Here is a 17,116-nt window from a genome sequence, read left to right as displayed (position 1 = left end):
CATGTGATGTCCACCAAAAAAAATTTCTTTATTTAGTGGAACATTTTGCTGATTTATCTTGTTTGTAAACCAAAGTCTTATTTTTATTTGAGATTTTAGCACATTTACTCCCAGAGGGACATTAAACATAAGTCATTGCTTGAATGATGTATTCAGAGCAAAGATTAGCCTGAGATTTGTACATGTACTTTTAACAGTTATATTAGTTAAAGGGACAGTCAAGTCCAAAATAAACTTTCATGATTCAGATAGGGTATGTACTTTTAAACAACTTTCCAATTTACTTTTTTCACCAATTTTGATTGGTTCTTTAGTATTCTTAGTTGAAAGCTAAACCTAGGTAAGCTCATATGCTAATATCTTAGACCTTGAAGGCCGCTTCTAATATGTATGCATTTTGACAGTTTTTCACCACTGGAGGGTGTTAGTTCATGTGTATCATATAGATAACATTGAGCTCACACACGTGAAGTTACCTAGGAGTTAGCACTGATTGGGTAAAATGCAAGTTCGTCAAAAGAACTGAAATAAAGGGGCAGTTTGCAGACGCTTAGATACAAGGTAATCACAGAGGTAAAACGTGTATTATAACTGTGAGATTGGGTAATAAAGGGATTATCTATCTTTTTAACCCCTTAATGACCGAGGACGTGCAGGGTACGTCCTCAGAAAAAAGGCAGTTAATGCCTGAGAACGTACCCTGCACGTCCTCGGTGTGGAAAGCAGCTGGAAGCGATCCTGCTCGCTTCCAGCTGCTTTCCGGTTATTGCAGTGATGCCTCGATATGGAGGCATCCTGCAATAACCTTAGATGGCCATCCGATGCAGAGAGAGCCACTCTGTGGCCCTCTCTGCACCGGACATCGATGGCCGGTATCGTTGGTGGGTGGGAGCCGGTGTGGGAGGTGGGTGGCGGCCATCGATGGCCCTTGTCATGTGGAGGGGGGCGGGATCGTGGGCGTGCAAGTCCGGGCGCGCGCGGGGGGCGCGCGCACGTGCACGAGGGGGCGCGCGCGGGGGCGCGCCGGGGCAGGGACCGGGTGGGGACCGCTGCACTACAGAAAAAAATGTGTCCCAAAATAAAAGTGGGACAAGTAATTTTAAAAAAAAAACACCTTATTCGGTATTTAGGTGGTGGGGGTTGGTCGGGGGGGGGGGGGGGGGTGGGGGGAAATAACAAAAAATAAAAATTAAATAAATATTTGATTGTGAAAAATGGGTACTGGCAGACAGCTGCCAGTACCCAAGATGGCCCCCAATAAGGCAGAGGGGGAGGCTTAGAGAGCTGTTTTGGGGGGGATCAGGGAGGTTGGGGGCTAAGGGGGATCCTAAACACAGCATATGTAAATATGCTTTTTTTTTTTTTCTTTTTAAAAAAAAAAAAATCTTTTATTTTAGTACTGGCAGACTTTCTGCCAGTACTTAAGATGGCGGGGACAATAGTGGGGTGGGGGAGGGAAGGGAGCTGTTTGGGAGGGATCAGGGGGTGGGATGTGTCAGGTGGGAGGCTGAACTCTACACTAAAGCTAAAATTAACCCTGCAAGCTCCCTACACACTACCTAATTAACCCCTTCACTGCTAGCCATAATACACGTGTGATGCGCAGCAGCATTTAGCGACTTTCTAATTACCAAAAAGCAACGCCAAAGTCATATATGTCTGCTATTTCTGAACAAAGGGCATCCCAGAGAAGCATTTACAACCATTTGTGCCATAATTGCACAAGCTGTTTGTAAATAATTTCAGTGAGAAACCTAAAATTGTGAAAAAATTAACGTTTTTTTTAATTTGATCGCATTTGGCGGTGAAATGGTGGCATGAAATATACCAAAATGGGCCTATATCAATACTTGGGGTTGTCTACTACACTACACTAAAGCTAAAATTAACCCTAGAAGCTCCCTACATGCTCCCTAATTAACCCCTTCACTGCTGGGCATAATACGCGTATTTTGCGCAGGGGCATTTAGCAGCCTTCTAATTACCAAAAAGCAAAGCCAAAGCCATATATGTCTGCTATTTCTGAACAAAGGGGATCCCAGAGAAGCATTTACAACCATTTATGCTATAATTGCATAAGTTGTTTGTAAATAATTTCAGTGAGAAACCTAAAGTTTGTGAAAATATTTGTGAAAAAGTGAAAAAAAATTTTTATTTGATCGCATTTGGCGGTGAAATGGTGGCATGAAATATACCAAAATGGGCCTAGATCAATACTTTGGGATGTCTTCTAAAAAAAAATATATACATGTCAATGGATATTCAGGGATTCCTGAAAGATATTAGTGTTCCAATGTAACTAGCGCTAATTTTGAAAAAAAGTGGTTTGGAAATAGCAAAGTGCTACTTGTATTTATGGCCCTATAACTTGCAAAAAAAGCAAAGAACATGTAAACATTGGGTATTTCTAAACTCAGGACAAAATTTAGAAACTATTTAGCATGGGTGTTTTTTGGTGGTTGTAGATGTGTAACAGATTTTGGGGGTCAAAGTTAGAAAAAATGTGTTTTTTTTCCATTTTTTCCTCATATTTTATAATGTTTTTTATAGTAAATTATAAGATATGATGAAAATTATGGTATCTTTTGAAAGTCAATTTAATGGCGAGAAAAACGGTATATAATATGTGTGGGTACAGTAAATGAGTAAGAGGAAAATTACAGCTAAACACAAACACCGCAAAAATGTAAAAATAGCCTTGGTCCCAAACGGACAGAAAATGGAAAAGTGCTGCGGTCATTAAGGGGTTAAACAACAAAAATTCTGGTGTTGACTGTTCCTTTAATATTAATGTCGATAAAGCAGTGGGTGCCGCATATTGTAACTTAAGTTTCGTTTTCTGCTAAGGGCCAATTAGGAATATTTATAAATAACTTGCTAGAGTATGCAACCAATGACTGTGGAATATAGCTGTGTCTGCACGCAATATTCAGAATCAAATTACAGGAAAAGTATAAAAATAAATAATGAAAGTATATTGCAAAGTTGTTTGCTACATGTAATTAAACAATTTCTATTAATATCTTGAGGTGTTTAATGTCACTGCAACAATCCTGTAGTTAACAATCATGAGACATCTGTCATTTTTATTGAAGAAAATGTCTTTCATTATGCGTTTAAATTAATGACTATTTGTTTTATTTTTTTTATTTAGCCCTGGTGAAGAATTGCATTTTGGGTCAAAGGAAAGTGGAGAGAGAAAATGTTTAATTGTCCTCACTAATGTGACCAAAAATACTATAGCTTTTAAGGTAATCTTTGTTTAAACTGTAATGTATTTTATACATAGCAGCTTGCAGTGACTGTGCCTTAAAGGGACATGAAATCAGAAATCATGATTCAGATAGAGCATGTCATTTTAAACAACTTTTTAATTTAATTCTAATATCAAATTTTCTTTTCCTTGTTCTCTTGGTGTCTTTCAAAAAGCAGGGACGTGAGCTCAGGAGAGTGCACATGTTTGGAGCACTATATGGCATCAGTTTTGCAAGTATGTTATCCATTTGCAAGAGCACTAGTTGGCAGCAGTATTTCCTGCCATTTAGTGCTCCAGGCACCTACCTAGGTATCTCTTCAACAAAGAATACCAGGTGAACAAAGCAAATTTGATAATAGAGAGAATTTGGAAACGTTTTTTAAAATTGTATGCTCTGTCTTAATCACAAAAGAAAATGTTTGATTTTCCTAGCACTTTAAATCTGTATACTGGGCACATAACCTCAGTCATTAATTCCAGGGTTTTACAATGTCACTGCAAGGGTAATGGCAGCTTATGCAAACAACTATATTGTTTTAAATCTTGTCATTTTGATTTGTACTGTTTGCAGATTTTACTGGGAAATAAAAGTCAGAAAGGAAACAGGCCTTTCTCAGTTCTACAGCCATATTAATACAACCTTTTTAATGGTTTCTGATGTTAACAATCTGCTCATCAAGCAGTTTATTAGTGGTCTATATATACCTAATAAGAGATTTTAAATGTATGGTTTTGATGCCAGTCCTTAAAAATGGAGATGTGCACTATTGTTCTAGACTGAAATATCATTTGCAGGGCATTTCCATCTAAAGGGGAGGAGAGTCCACGGCTTCATTCATTACTGTTGGGAATTCAGAACCTGGCCACCAGGAGGAGGCAAAGACACCCCAGCCAAAGGCTTAAATACCTCCCCCGCTTCCCTCATCCCCCAGTCATTCTTTGCCTTTCGTCACAGGAGGACGGCAGAGAAGTGCCAAAGATCGGAGTAGTCTCTTATGGAGGGTAGTACTCTTAACATTGGGACTGGAGTTTTAAGTAGTCCTGTCAGCCTCTCAGTGAGAGCCTGGGCGAAAGTTAGAGTCCGGAGATGCAGGAAGAGTCTTTCTGCGAAACCATCCCGACTCATATTAACAGCTCCACAAGCAATCAGCGTTGACGAGTTTTGCTGCCTGCTTTTTACACTCGAGTCCATGTAAGGAGCAAGGCTACTAACCTTGAAGGACTGTGTTCCTGTTCCACGGCGTGGATTCTGGTAAGATCGTTTCATTTATATTACATAATGATAAGACGAAAGACAGGGTCACAGTATGACGCCTTTTATCTTTAAAGAATCAAGGGTTAATATTCCTGGAAAGGGGATTATTGAACAGGGGGGGTTTATACATGATATTGTTTATTGTGTCATTGCTGCGTTATGTGCAAGATGAGGCTCTGGCAATGTGTGGAACTTTCAGGTGACTTGCGGGAGTATTGCATTGCCCTTTTTTTTTCTCCTTAGGCAGGGGTGGTCCTGCCAGGCATTCCATGTGACCGGGGTGGCTATCTCAATTCCTCTGTTGATCAGCGGCGTAGGAGACAACATGATTTCTTTAGTCCGGGTCATAGGAGGTGGTGAGTGCCCCGGCCATTGGAGGTTATAAAGGTGCCTATTATTAAGTTGATCTAGTCCGTAATAACAGCGCAAGCTATGGAGGACTCAGATGCGTTAGAGGGTTCTCCCTCTTTAACAAGGTCTTATTCCTGTGTTTATTGTGAGGAGGTTCTGGTAGAACAGCCTGCTCAACTATGTTCCACATGCCTTAATAAAGTTAGGACATCTAAAGATAAAAGGATGTATAGTACTACCGAGCCGTTCACCTCTGAGGGTTCCCGTCCCGTGAGGTGCGTTCTCTGCATTCATCTCCAATTGCGCATGCAGCGCCCTAGAGCCCAGACATTACTCCTGCAGGAGAGATTCGTTAGCCGTCAGATTTTGTGGATCAACCGCAAATGGTGGTATCGAAAGTGATCAATGCATTACCACGTTCTGCTAAGTGCAAGCGTAGGGCGTATCTTGGCAGCCCGGCCCAGGGGTTGTCTACGCCTATGATAATATCAGAGGCGTAATATGATGATGAGGCCCACTTTGACTCTTCGGAGGAGGCACCTTTTTTGTCGGAGTCCGTGTCATCTAAAACTCCGGCTGCGGAGGAGCCTGACTTTAGGTTTAGGATAGAGAATGTGCGCTTTTTGCTGAAGCAAGTGCTTGCTACACTTGAGGTTCCGGAACCAAAGCTTCCGGAAGAACCTGCGATTTCTAAGCTTGATAAAGTATATGAGGACAGGGTGGTGCCTCAGGCCTTCCCGGTTCCTGTTAATATGGCTAATATTATTAATAATGAATGGGAGCGATTAGGTTCTTCCTTTTCCCCTTCTTCTTCCTTTAAGAAACTGTTCCCCGTTCCGGACTCTCAGCTTGAGCTAGGGGGTACTGTCCCTAAGATGGATGGTGCGATCTCGACGTTCGCGAAGCGGAAACTATTCCCCTCGAGGATAGTTCGTCGTTTAAAGAGCCCATGGATAAAAAGTTGGAAAACATGTTAAGAAGATGTTTCAACACACAGGGTTTGTTTTTCAGCCGGCAGCATCTGTAGCCGCGGTTGCCGGAGCTACAACATATTGATGTGAATCCCTGTGTGACATGGTCGAGGGGCAGACTTCCATCTACGAGATACAGGATAAGAATAAGGTGCTGAAGGTTGCCAATTCTTTAATCTGTGATGCCAATATGCAAATTATTTGCCTGAACGCTAAGGTGTCAGGTTTTTCCGTGTTAGATCGCAGGGCTCTGTGGCTAAAGTCTTGTTCTGCGGACATGACCTCTAAGTCGAGGCTGTTGTCCCTGCCTTTTCAAGGAAAGATTCTGTTCGGTCCAGGATTGGATTCGATCATATCCACGGTTATGGGGAGGCAAGGGAGCTTTCCTACCACAGGATAAGAAGGCTAAGCCTAAAAGATCTACTTTTTGTCCCTTTTGTGAGGACCAGGCCAGCACCAGCAGCCCGCCACAAAAGTGGACCAGTCCAAGGGATCTTGGAAGCCAGCTCATTCTTGGAACAAGTCTAAGCAAAGCGAAAAGCCTGCTGAGACAAAATCGTCATGAAGGGACGGCCCCCGACCGGTCTCCGAACCAAGTAGGGGACAGATTATCTCTCTTCTCAGAAGCCTGGTTACAGGATGTTCAGGACCCTTGGGTTCTGGAGGTTGTTGCCCAGGGTTACAGGATAGGTTTCAGATCCCATCCGCCCAGGGGCAGATTCCTCCTGTAAAACCCTGCTCTTCAAGACCAGAAAAGAGAGAGGCCTTTCTAGAGTGTGTGAGGGATCTCTCCTCTCTCTGCGTTATCGTACCAATACTACTAGCAGAAAGGGGTCTAGGGTACCTTTCAAATCTTTTTGCGGTTCCAAAGAAGGAGGGCACGTTCCGCCCGATTCTGGACCTAAAGTGTTTAAACAAGTTCCTGAGCATTCCATCGTTCAAAATGGAAACAATCAGATCTATTCTGCCTCTAGTTCAAGAGGGACAGTTCATGACAACTATAGACTTGAAGGACGCTTACCTTCATGTGCCAATCCACAGGCGACGACCCCGAGAGTCTTCACAAAGGTTCTGGGGGCTTGCGGTGGACAGAGCCAGAGGCATTGCTGTGGCGCCCTATCTGGACGACATCCTAGTCCAGGCGCTGTCGCTCAGTCTCGCAGAGGATCATTCAAGGGCTCTTCTTCTTTTGCTCCAATCTCACGGTTGGAAGATCAACTCAGGAAAGAGTTTCCTGGTTCCCAGCAACAGGGTGGAGTTCCTGGGCACGATAATAGACTCTATGAAAATATTTCTCACAGACCATCGATGCAGGAAGATTGCGTCCGTGTCTTGCCTTCAGTCCTCCTCAAGTCCTTCAGTGGCTCAGTGTATTGAGGTGATCGGACTCATGGTTTCCAGCATAGACGTCATTCCATTGGCCAGGTTCCATTTCAGACCTCTTCAATTGTGCATGTTGAGACAGTGGAACAGCGACCATTCACATCTATCACAGCAGATATCCATGGGTGCTCGGACTCGGATCTCCCTCTCTTGGTGGATATGTCCGGAGCAACATCCTTCTTGAGACCGTCCTGGGAGATTGTGACCACGGACGCGAGTCTGGCAGGATGGGGAGCTGTTTAGGGTGCCAGGTTGGCACAAGGAAAATGGTCCCGGGAGGAGTCTCTCCTTCCAATAAATATTCTGGAACTGGTACGAGGAGCTCCCTAGCCATGAGGGAAGTGTCTCGGATCTTGGAGTGGGCAGAGTCCCACAGCTGCTCGCTCTGAGATTCACATTCCAGGTGTGGACAACTGGGAAACAGACTTTCCCAGCAGGCAATCCTTCCATCCGGGGGAATGGTCTCTTCACCCCGAAGTGTTTGCAAAGATTTGTCTCGGGTGGGGAACGCCGGAGATAGATCTCATGGCGTCCAGACTCAATTGCAAGCTACGCCGAAACGGGTCAAGTTCCAGGGATCCCCAGGCAGAGCTGATAGATGCCTTAGCGGTGACTTGGGGGTTCAGCCTAGCTTACATTTTTCCACCGTTACCACTTCTACCTCGTGTAGTGGCACGCATAAAAGAGGAGCGAGCTTCGGCCATTCTGATTGCTCCATCGTGGCTGCGTAGGACGTGGTTTGATGATCTGGTGGGGATGTCATCCTCTCCGCCGTCGCAGGAATCTGCTGGGACAGGGCCCTTTTCAACATCAAAATCTCGATTCTCTGAGGCTGACTGCGTCGAGATTGAACGCCTAGTCTTGGCCAAGAGAGGCTCTGAAAGTGTGATTAATACTCTAATTCAGGCAAGGAAGCCAGTCACTCGTCGCATCTACCATAAGGTGTGGAGGACTTACTTGTCCTGGTGTGAGAAGCATGAATATCCTTGGCATAAGGTGAAGGTATCCAGGATTCTGTCCTTTCTCCAAGATGGTTTGGAGAAGGGTCTTGCCTCCAGTTCCCTAAAGGGACAGATTTTAGCATTATCAGTCTTGTTGCATAGGAGACTCGCTGATCTCCCTGACATCCAATCTTTTGTTTGGGCTCTGTCTAGAATCAGGCCTGTCTTTAGACAGTCTGCTCCCCCATGGAGCTTAAACTTGGTCCTTAAGGTATTGCAGAAGGTTCCGTTTGAGCCTATGCATTACATTGACATGAAGATTCTGTCCTGGAAGGTTCTCTTCCTGTTGGCCATTGCATCGGCACGCAGAGTATCTGAACTGGCTGTTAGTAGTAGATGTGTTTTTCTCATATGTGTGCGCCTGTGTAAAGGAACACTGGCTGAATATCTACCAAACAACAATGGTCTCCGTAATTATTTTTATATTTATTTGTATATGTTATATAAGGTGCTTTGAAAAAACAATTTAAAAGTAATTTGTTATTCTAAATAAAATAACACTCTACCAAAAATGCTGGTCAAAAATAATATCCATTTATTAAAGTCACATAAACAATCATTTAATACGGCTTTCTAGTGGTGTAAGTATATAAAAAGGTTGGTACCAACCAAATTGTTACAAAATAACTAATAAAAAAATATCTAATAAAAAAAATATATATAAAATATATATGTAGTTGATAAAGTATGTAATGGATAAAATACCCTACAAATGTAAAATTCTAAAAATCTAAATCATACAATGGTATGCGTTTATAAATTCTTTCAGCAAGAGATTCAAATTTCAGCAAAGGTTTGCTATTATAAACAACTCTAAAAACTGCTCCAACAATAGACGGCTATTTGAAAATGATGGCTGTCTGAACTGGCTGACTTGCAATGGGAGCCTCCTTATCTGTTTTTTCATGCAGATAAGGCTGTGCTTCGCACTGGTTTGGGGTTTCTTCCCAAGGTGGTGTCTATCCGTAACATCAATCAGGAAATAGTTGTTCCTTCTTTGTGTCCTAACCCTTCTTCTTCTAAGGAGAGGTTACTTCATAACCTGGATGTGGTTCGTGCCTTAAAGTTTTATCTTCAGGCTACAAAGGATTTCAGACAGTCTACATCTCATTTTGTGGTGTTTTCAGGGAAGCGCAAGGGGCAGAAAGCCTCTTCTACTTCTTTGTCGTTGAGGAGCTTGATTCCCTTGGCCTATGAGACAGCGGGACATAAGCCTCCTCAGAGGATCACGGCTCATTCAACTAGAGCTGTGGCTTCGTCTTGGGCCTTTAAGAATGAGGCCCTCTATGGAGCAAATTTGTAAGGCGGTTACCTGGTCCTCCTTACACACGTTTACAAAGTTTTACAAATTTGACGTTTTTGCTTCTGCAGAAGCTGTTTTTGGGAGAAAGGTTTTGCAGGCTGTCGTGCCCTCAGATTAGGGTCTGCCTTTTACCCTCCCGGTTTCATTCAGTGTCCTCTAGATCTTGGGTATATGTTCCCAACAGTAATGTATGAAGCCGTGGACTCTCCTCCCCTTTAGATGGAAAACATAAATTATGTTTACCTGATCATTTAATTTCCATCGAGGGGAGGAGAGTCCACAGCTCCCGCCCGTATCTCCAATGGGCGGACCTAAATTTAATTTATCTTCTGGCACCATTTATACCCTGATATTTCTCTTACTGTTCGTGGTTCCCTCAGCAGAATGACTGGGGGATGAGGGAAGTGGGGGAGGTATTTAAGTCTTTGGATGGGGTGCCTTTGCCTCCTCCTGGTGGCCAGGTTCTTAATTCTCAACAGTAATGAATGAAGCCGTGGACTCTCCTCCCCTCGATGGAAATTAAATTATCATGTAAGCATAATTTGTTATATTGTTAGGTCCTAAACATATTAGACATATTATCTGAGACCTATTGTTATATATAAGTAACTAACACATGAAATCATTGTATATTTACAGTTTTACTGTGGTTTCAGTGAATTATGGGCTGATTTCTTCCCCTTTATTTATTGTTTTAAGGAATAAAATATATTTTGCATATATCAAATTAGAAGATTTCCCCCCTCTTATTTTATAGTGTAAGAAGGAAATTGATAGTAAGAGAGCACATAGTAGAAAGTCTAATATTTTAAACACTAATTCAATTGTACCATGTTATGCACCTTAAATCCACAAATACAGTCTCTATACAGGTATACCTCACTTTAGAGCACTTCGCTAATACAGCGTTTGTGGAGCTGAAGTTCAACCTCCAAGGATTTTGAAACAGTGCTGTAATCATCGTAAGATTGCGAGCAAAGTGACTGGCACTATTTTGCTATGCCAGTTCACTCTGTTTACAGCATTACAGTGTAATCTGTGTCTCAGTGTTATAGTCTGGCAAATTTTACTACAGTAATTGTCACTATTTTACAGGTACAGTATTTATTGAAACTAAACGTAGCACTATTGCACCCCTAGTATATGTTTGTTCAAACATGTTTTTAAACACAATGGCAAGTGAAAAGAAAGCTAAAACCTCCTTGTTTCACTTTAATGCGGTTTTCACTTTACAGCGGGGCTCCGGTCCCTAACCTGCTGTATGAGCGGGATATACCTGTACTTTTGTTACCGAGACATTGAGGAAATGTTTATGCACTTATGTGTGTCCTCTACAAAGAGACACTTAATTATATGTATTTTTATTTATTATTACATTTACTATTTTCATTATAACATTTAATTTAAACCTACAACAAATTATTTTGTATAGAAGCTCCCTGGGTGAATAGGGAAATCTACAACAAATAAGTTTGTTGACAGTGACGCACAAAAAGTGTACAAAAAATACATACATTTTAAGCAAATTGTAATTGAATTTAAAATACCTTCTTTTAGATGCAACAAAGACAAATATTATAATATCTTTAAGGAAAAAAAAAGCTTTGGATTTTAATTATGCTATTTTGAACATTTTTTTTTTATTGTTTGTGATGTAACATTTTTTTTGAAACCACCAAAGTGAGAAACGTTTTCATTAAAAATGGAATATTCATTTATTTTATTGTTCATTAAGAATCCTATTCTCCCATACATTACCTCCCTGTTGTCGTCTTATAAAACGGACTTCTTGTACTATGATAGTAATATTGTCTAAGGAACTCTGAAAAAGTATTTTGAACTTTCCTTTGCTAAGAGATGGGATGGTGGAAATACTGCCGGAGATACCTAGAAGCAAAGAGCTTGTAGTATTCTAGAATCATCATAATATTTGCAATCGTTTACCTGCAAGCTTTCCAGGAGATGCTGATACCGGTCTATTGTTAATACATACTAGCAACCATTCAATAATATATTTTCTTTGACACCATTCTAGGATTGCGTTGGCAGACGAAGCATGATGAAATAAAGTCACAACATATTATTTTTTTCATAGCAGCTGCATGTTTCATACTTGAAATTCAGTAATAATCCTATGTACTATATTGCTTCTTTAGGTGAGGACCACTGCTCCTGATAAATATAGGGTTAAGCCAAGTAACAGTAGCTTTGAACCTGGAACAACAGTGGACGTTGTGGTATCACTGCATGCTGGTGAGTTGTGTTCTATAATACCCTATATTATGTCAGCCATAGAATAAAACTGATGCTCTAAACACAAAACCTTTTTTTCATGAGTCAGATAGTGCATACGATTTTAAACAACTTTCTTTTTTTTTTTTATTGTTACATTTGCTTCATTTTCTTGATATCCTTTTATGAAGGAGCAGCAATGCACTACTGGGAGCTAGTTGAACACAGTGAAAGAGGCATATATGTGCAGTCACCAGCTAGCTCCCAGTAGTGCATTGCTGCTCCTTCACAAAAGGATATCAAGAAAATGAAGCAAATGTAACAATAAAGGTAAAATAGAAATTGTATGCACTACCTGAATCAGGAAAAAACGGGTTTGTGTTTCAACAAAAGCTACTAAAAGAATGAAGCAAATTAGATAATATAAGGAAATTCCGATTATCCTAATTCTTTGAAGGTATAATCTCGATTTTATTAAAGACACAGAGACGAGTATTTTGCATATCTTTCTTTACTGCTCATATGCAGCCTTTAAAAGTACGTAATAACATATACTGAAATACAATAAGAAGCAATATAAAGCTGCTTATAACCAACAAGAAAAAAAAAAAAACAGCCAATCAGAGAAGGGTATATAGGTATAAACAGACACCACACTGACAAAACCTCCTCTTTCTAATTGATGCTCACAAAGAACATAATATTAATAAACATAAACAGTCCAAAAAGTCCAAAACAGCATAAGATTACTGCAGCCAAAGAGGTGAAGAATTGATTGAAGAATTCTTTTGAATTGATGCTGTTGATAGCAGAAATCCAAGTTGTCCAAAATCTACTTGGAGGATTCCGAGAATCTTGAAACAAAGGATTAAATCCAGATAACAAGAATGGATTGTATTCAGATGGAAACTGTTAAAGACAAAACTTATTAGTAACATAAAATAACACAAGGGTGGGAAAATTACAATATAATTGAGGTGGGAAAATACTCGTCTCTGTGTCTTTAATAAAATCTAGATTATACCTTCAAAGAATTAGGATAATCTGAATTTTATTACAAGACCAGAGACTCCTATTTTGCAAGTTTAAAGCTTAATAGGAAAATATTTAGGAGAAAAGATTGAGAAGCGTGTTGAATGGGTCTGAAATAAAATTGTTTGAAAATAGAATCTGAAGACCAATCTGCCGCACTCAAAATTTGTTGAAGAGGGGCAGATTTTAGAAAGGCCTTCGAGGCAGCCGAACCTCTAACAGAATGAGCTGAAAAAGAGAGATCAATACCGGCTTCTTTCATGACCCATTTAACCCATCTTGCAATGGAAGTAGAAGTTATAGGAGAGTAAGGAGGAACAAAAGAAATCAAGAGTTGATTGGCAGAAGAATTTCTGAAAGACAGAGTTCTAGCTTCATAAGACTTCAGACATTCAACCATACAGAGAGAAGGTTCAGAAGGGAGATAAGGATAAAAAATTGAAGTAGAAAGGGTTTTAGTCCTACGAGACAGAAAAAAGGTAATTCCTTCAGGAGAAAAACGTTTAGAATTCCAATCTAATGCTTTTACATCAGAAACTCTTCTAAAAGAGATTAAACAGAGAAGAGTAGTGAGTTTGGCCGAAAGTTGTTTTAGAGATAAGGAAGAATTATCAGACCATGATTTAAAAAGGGAAAAAATTAAATCAACATCCCAGAAAAACTCATGTTTCGGAACCGGAGGACGTTTTAATCTGATAGCTTTGAGAATTCTACAAATCATAGGATGTTTGCCCACAGAAAGATTATTGATTAAATTATGTCGTGCAGAAATAGCTGAACGATATACATTAATAGTTCTGTAAGCAAGACCAGAATCAAAAAGGTGAGAAAGGTAATTAGAAATATCAATTACATCCGCAGAAAAGGGATCCAAATTTCTCTGCAAGCACCAGCAAGACCATTTAGACCATGCTGCGAAGTAGCATTTATGAGTTCCTGGGGCCCAGGAATCTTGGATGAGAGATTTAGCTCCTTCCGAAAGGCCTCGGAGAGACCAGGGTCCCCTGAGCTCGTCCATGCCACTAGGAGAAGAGAACCTTGGAGAACTAGGTTGTCAAAATTGCCCTCCGGGTTCATGAGAAGATGAGGCAGGGGAGGAAAAAGAACTGGAAGATTGACGGACATCTCCAGAAGGGGGGGATACCACGATTGTGTCAGCCAAAAGGGGGTCACAATCGTTAAACGCAAAAGATCCCTGCGAACAGTTGAAATTGTCCTCGGAATCATCGAAAACGGGGGAAAAGCGTAAGCTCTCTGAAGAGGCCACGGATGAAGAAAAGCATCTATGGCCGCCGCCTCCGGATCCGGACGCCAACTGAAATACGGACGAATCTGAAAGTTGGTCCTGGACGCAAAAAGATCCAGACAAAAGGGACCCCTGAGAGATTGAAGAGCAAGAAAAATGTTCTTGTCCAATTTCCAGTCGCTGAAATCCGTCAAATGGCGAGATCCCCAATCCGCCGCAGAATTTGATTGACCTGGAATATATTCTGCTTTGATAGAAATATTCCTGTCCAGACAAAGATGAATGAACTCTTTGGTTATATTGGACAAATCTTTGGACTTGGTACCTCCCAAACGATTGAAGTACCGCACCGCTGAGACGTTGTCCATACGCAGGAGAAAAGAAACTGGAGAAGAAAACTTGGCAAAACTTTTGACTGCAAACGAGCCAGCCAATAATTCTAAGCAATTGATATTATATCTTTTCTCTTTCAGAGTCCATTTGCCACCTGTGATGGAGGGACCGCAACGCGCTCCCCAGCCTGAAAGACTGGCGTCGGATTCGATAATAAAATCCTGAGTTTTGCCAAAAATGGCTTCCAAATGAGAAAGCCACCAAAAAAGTTCCTCTTTGGCTTCTAAAGAAAGAGGAATCAAATGAGAGTAGGAAAAACCTTTTCTCAGATGAAGAATCTTCAATCTCTGAAGTTCGCGAAATTGTAATGGAGCTGGGAATATAGCCTGAATAGAGGATGAAAGTAACCCTACTATCCTGGCTATAGTCCTGATAGGGACTGAATCTTTGGATAAAGTGTTCAAAATTTCCTTCTTGATATTCTTCACTTTGTCTGAAGGAAGACTCAAGGTTGATAAAACTGTGTCTATTTGAAAACCTAGAAATATTAACGATCTGGTAGGAACAAGAATAGACTTCAGTTTGTTTACAATAAAACCTAAAGATTCCAACAAGGAAATTGTTAATTGTAGGTAATATTGAAGATTCTGAAAATCTTGATCCATAATAAGGATGTTGTCCAAATAAATTATTAAACGAACCCCACGAAGTCTCAGCCAAGCTACTACCGGTTTCAATAGCTTGGTGAAAATCCAAGGTGCTGAGGATAGACCAAAAGGAAGGCAGATAAAATTCCAAAATTGGTCTTTCCAACCGAAGGTCAAGAATTTCCAATGTTCCTGAGCAACTGGAACTGTCAGATAAGCGTCTGTGAGGTCTAAACCAGTGTTTTTCAACCAGTGTGCCGCAGCACACTAGTGTGCCGTGAGAGATCCTCAGGTGTGCCACGGCAGACTGACAACAGTGTGACATATTTTTTAAACTTTGCTTGTTTTTTACTCCCAGTGCAGGGGTAGTTTGTAGGAGGCATGGCATAACAGCACAATACATACAGTATGTGTGTGTTTGTGTGTATGTGTATATATATATATGCTGTATTAGGCTACAATGTGTGATTTTTTAAAAAATTTTGGGATGGTGGTGTGCCACAGGATTTTTTAATGTAAAAAAGTGTGCCAAGCCAAAAAAAAGGTTAAAAATCACTGGTCTAGACAAACTAACCAATCGTTTTCTCTCAGACATTCTCTTAAAAGATGAATGCCCTCCATCTTGAAATGATGGTAATGAACAAAAGCGTTCAAGGATTTTAAATTTATTACTGGTCTGAATTGATTGTTTTTCTTTTTGACCAGAAAAAGATTGCTTAAATAAGCTTTGTGAGGAGAAAGAGCTGGCAAAATCGCTCTTTTGGAAAAAAGAGTTGAAATCTCGTTTTGAACCAGCAGTTCGTCGTTTTTTGAAAATTGGATAGGGTGAGGACGTTTTATTTGAATTGGATGAGAAACGAATTCTATTAGAATACCTGAGACTGCTTTGAGAATCCAAGGATCTGAAGTAATTGAAACAAAGCGATTCTGCCACCAATTCTGTCTGGGGAAAAAGGTGTATAATGAGGAAATAATGAACATACCTGGAGCCTGTCTTGATCTAGTCCTGCCCCTGAAACTTCTTTGGTTCCATGGGCGTCCTCTTGAAGGGAAAAAAGAGGAAGCTGAGGGTTCCTGATAGCTCCTCTGGTGATAAGGTTGGAACTGTGAAGGGTATTCGCTTGACTTCCAAGCTCACCTTGGAAGTAATGAGACCTTGAAATGAAGGGTTGACGGCCGGGAAAGCGGCCTCTGCCTCTCCCGGCCCTATCAGAGAAACTCTGAGATGGGTAGAAAATTTTCTTCACTGAAGATTTAACTTTATTTAAGTTGGAGAACGTATTTACATATTGGTTCAGTTCTTTTAAATATGAATCTCCAAAGAGGAGACCATTGTTGTCTGACGCAATACTATTTGAAGCAAAATCACATATCTTAGGGTCTATTTTTCTCAGAATGTTTCGGCGTCTCTCAAGAGACATGGCAGAGTTGGTATTACCAATGAAACACAGCAATCTTTGGACCCATTCTCTGACTACAAAAGGATCCAAGGGGTATTTTCAGCCACTCCCATTTCTGACAGTTCAAACAATTTAGAAAGGGGGCCTACAGTGTCAAGAAGTTTATCTTGACAGATTTTCCAAGATCTGTCAACCCCCTTCTTTAATTTATACCCAGGAGAGCCAATACATTTTAGGACTTTGGGATCCACTTCGGGGGTGAGAGCAGCATTTTTTGGGAGAAGAGGACGCGGGCATTCTGCCCTCATTTTATTCCTAGTTTGTTTTTTAAGGGGTTTGCGAAGTTGGAAATCAATAAACTTAGCGATGTCAATTGGGGGGCACCATTCCGAAGAACGGGGATAGTGTAATTCGTCAGGGTTAAATCTTGGGTTACCCAGACAATCTAAAAATTAATCTTCCTCATTAACATTTTTTAAAAATGTTTTCATCTTTTTGTGTTTTTTGGCAGCTGGAGAATAATTACATTCGTCTGAATTATCAAAATAATCAGAATTAATATCAGTATATTCCTCATCATCAGAGGAATTCAAATTAGAGGAAGGGATTTTTTCAATATTTTTTAAAATGGATTTTGATTTGGACATTGTTATAGAATTCCCCATTTGAGGACCCTTGGGGTGCAGGGTTCGTTTAACAGCAGTAT

At 40.7% G+C, this 17,116-nt stretch overlaps 1 protein-coding gene across 1 annotated transcript in view; it reads left to right on the top strand.

Moving 5' to 3' along the window:
• MOSPD2 (motile sperm domain containing 2) overlaps window positions 1-17,116 on the top strand; it is a gene marked incomplete at its 5' end in the record, with an annotated part of 341,430 nt that overhangs the window by 233,149 nt on the left and 91,165 nt on the right. Inside the window, 3 exon segments of the mRNA XM_053705212.1 lie at window positions 3,155-3,251; window positions 11,677-11,773; window positions 15,716-15,807. Coding sequence (XP_053561187.1) covers window positions 3,155-3,251; window positions 11,677-11,773; window positions 15,716-15,807 — 286 coding nt within the window.

The sequence above is a fragment of the Bombina bombina genome, chromosome 3, assembly GCF_027579735.1.
Source record: "Bombina bombina isolate aBomBom1 chromosome 3, aBomBom1.pri, whole genome shotgun sequence".
In the NCBI taxonomy this organism is placed as follows: domain Eukaryota; kingdom Metazoa; phylum Chordata; class Amphibia; order Anura; family Bombinatoridae; genus Bombina; species Bombina bombina.
Note: the sequence above shows the minus strand (reverse complement) of the source record. Positions and strands in the feature narration are given on the sequence as shown.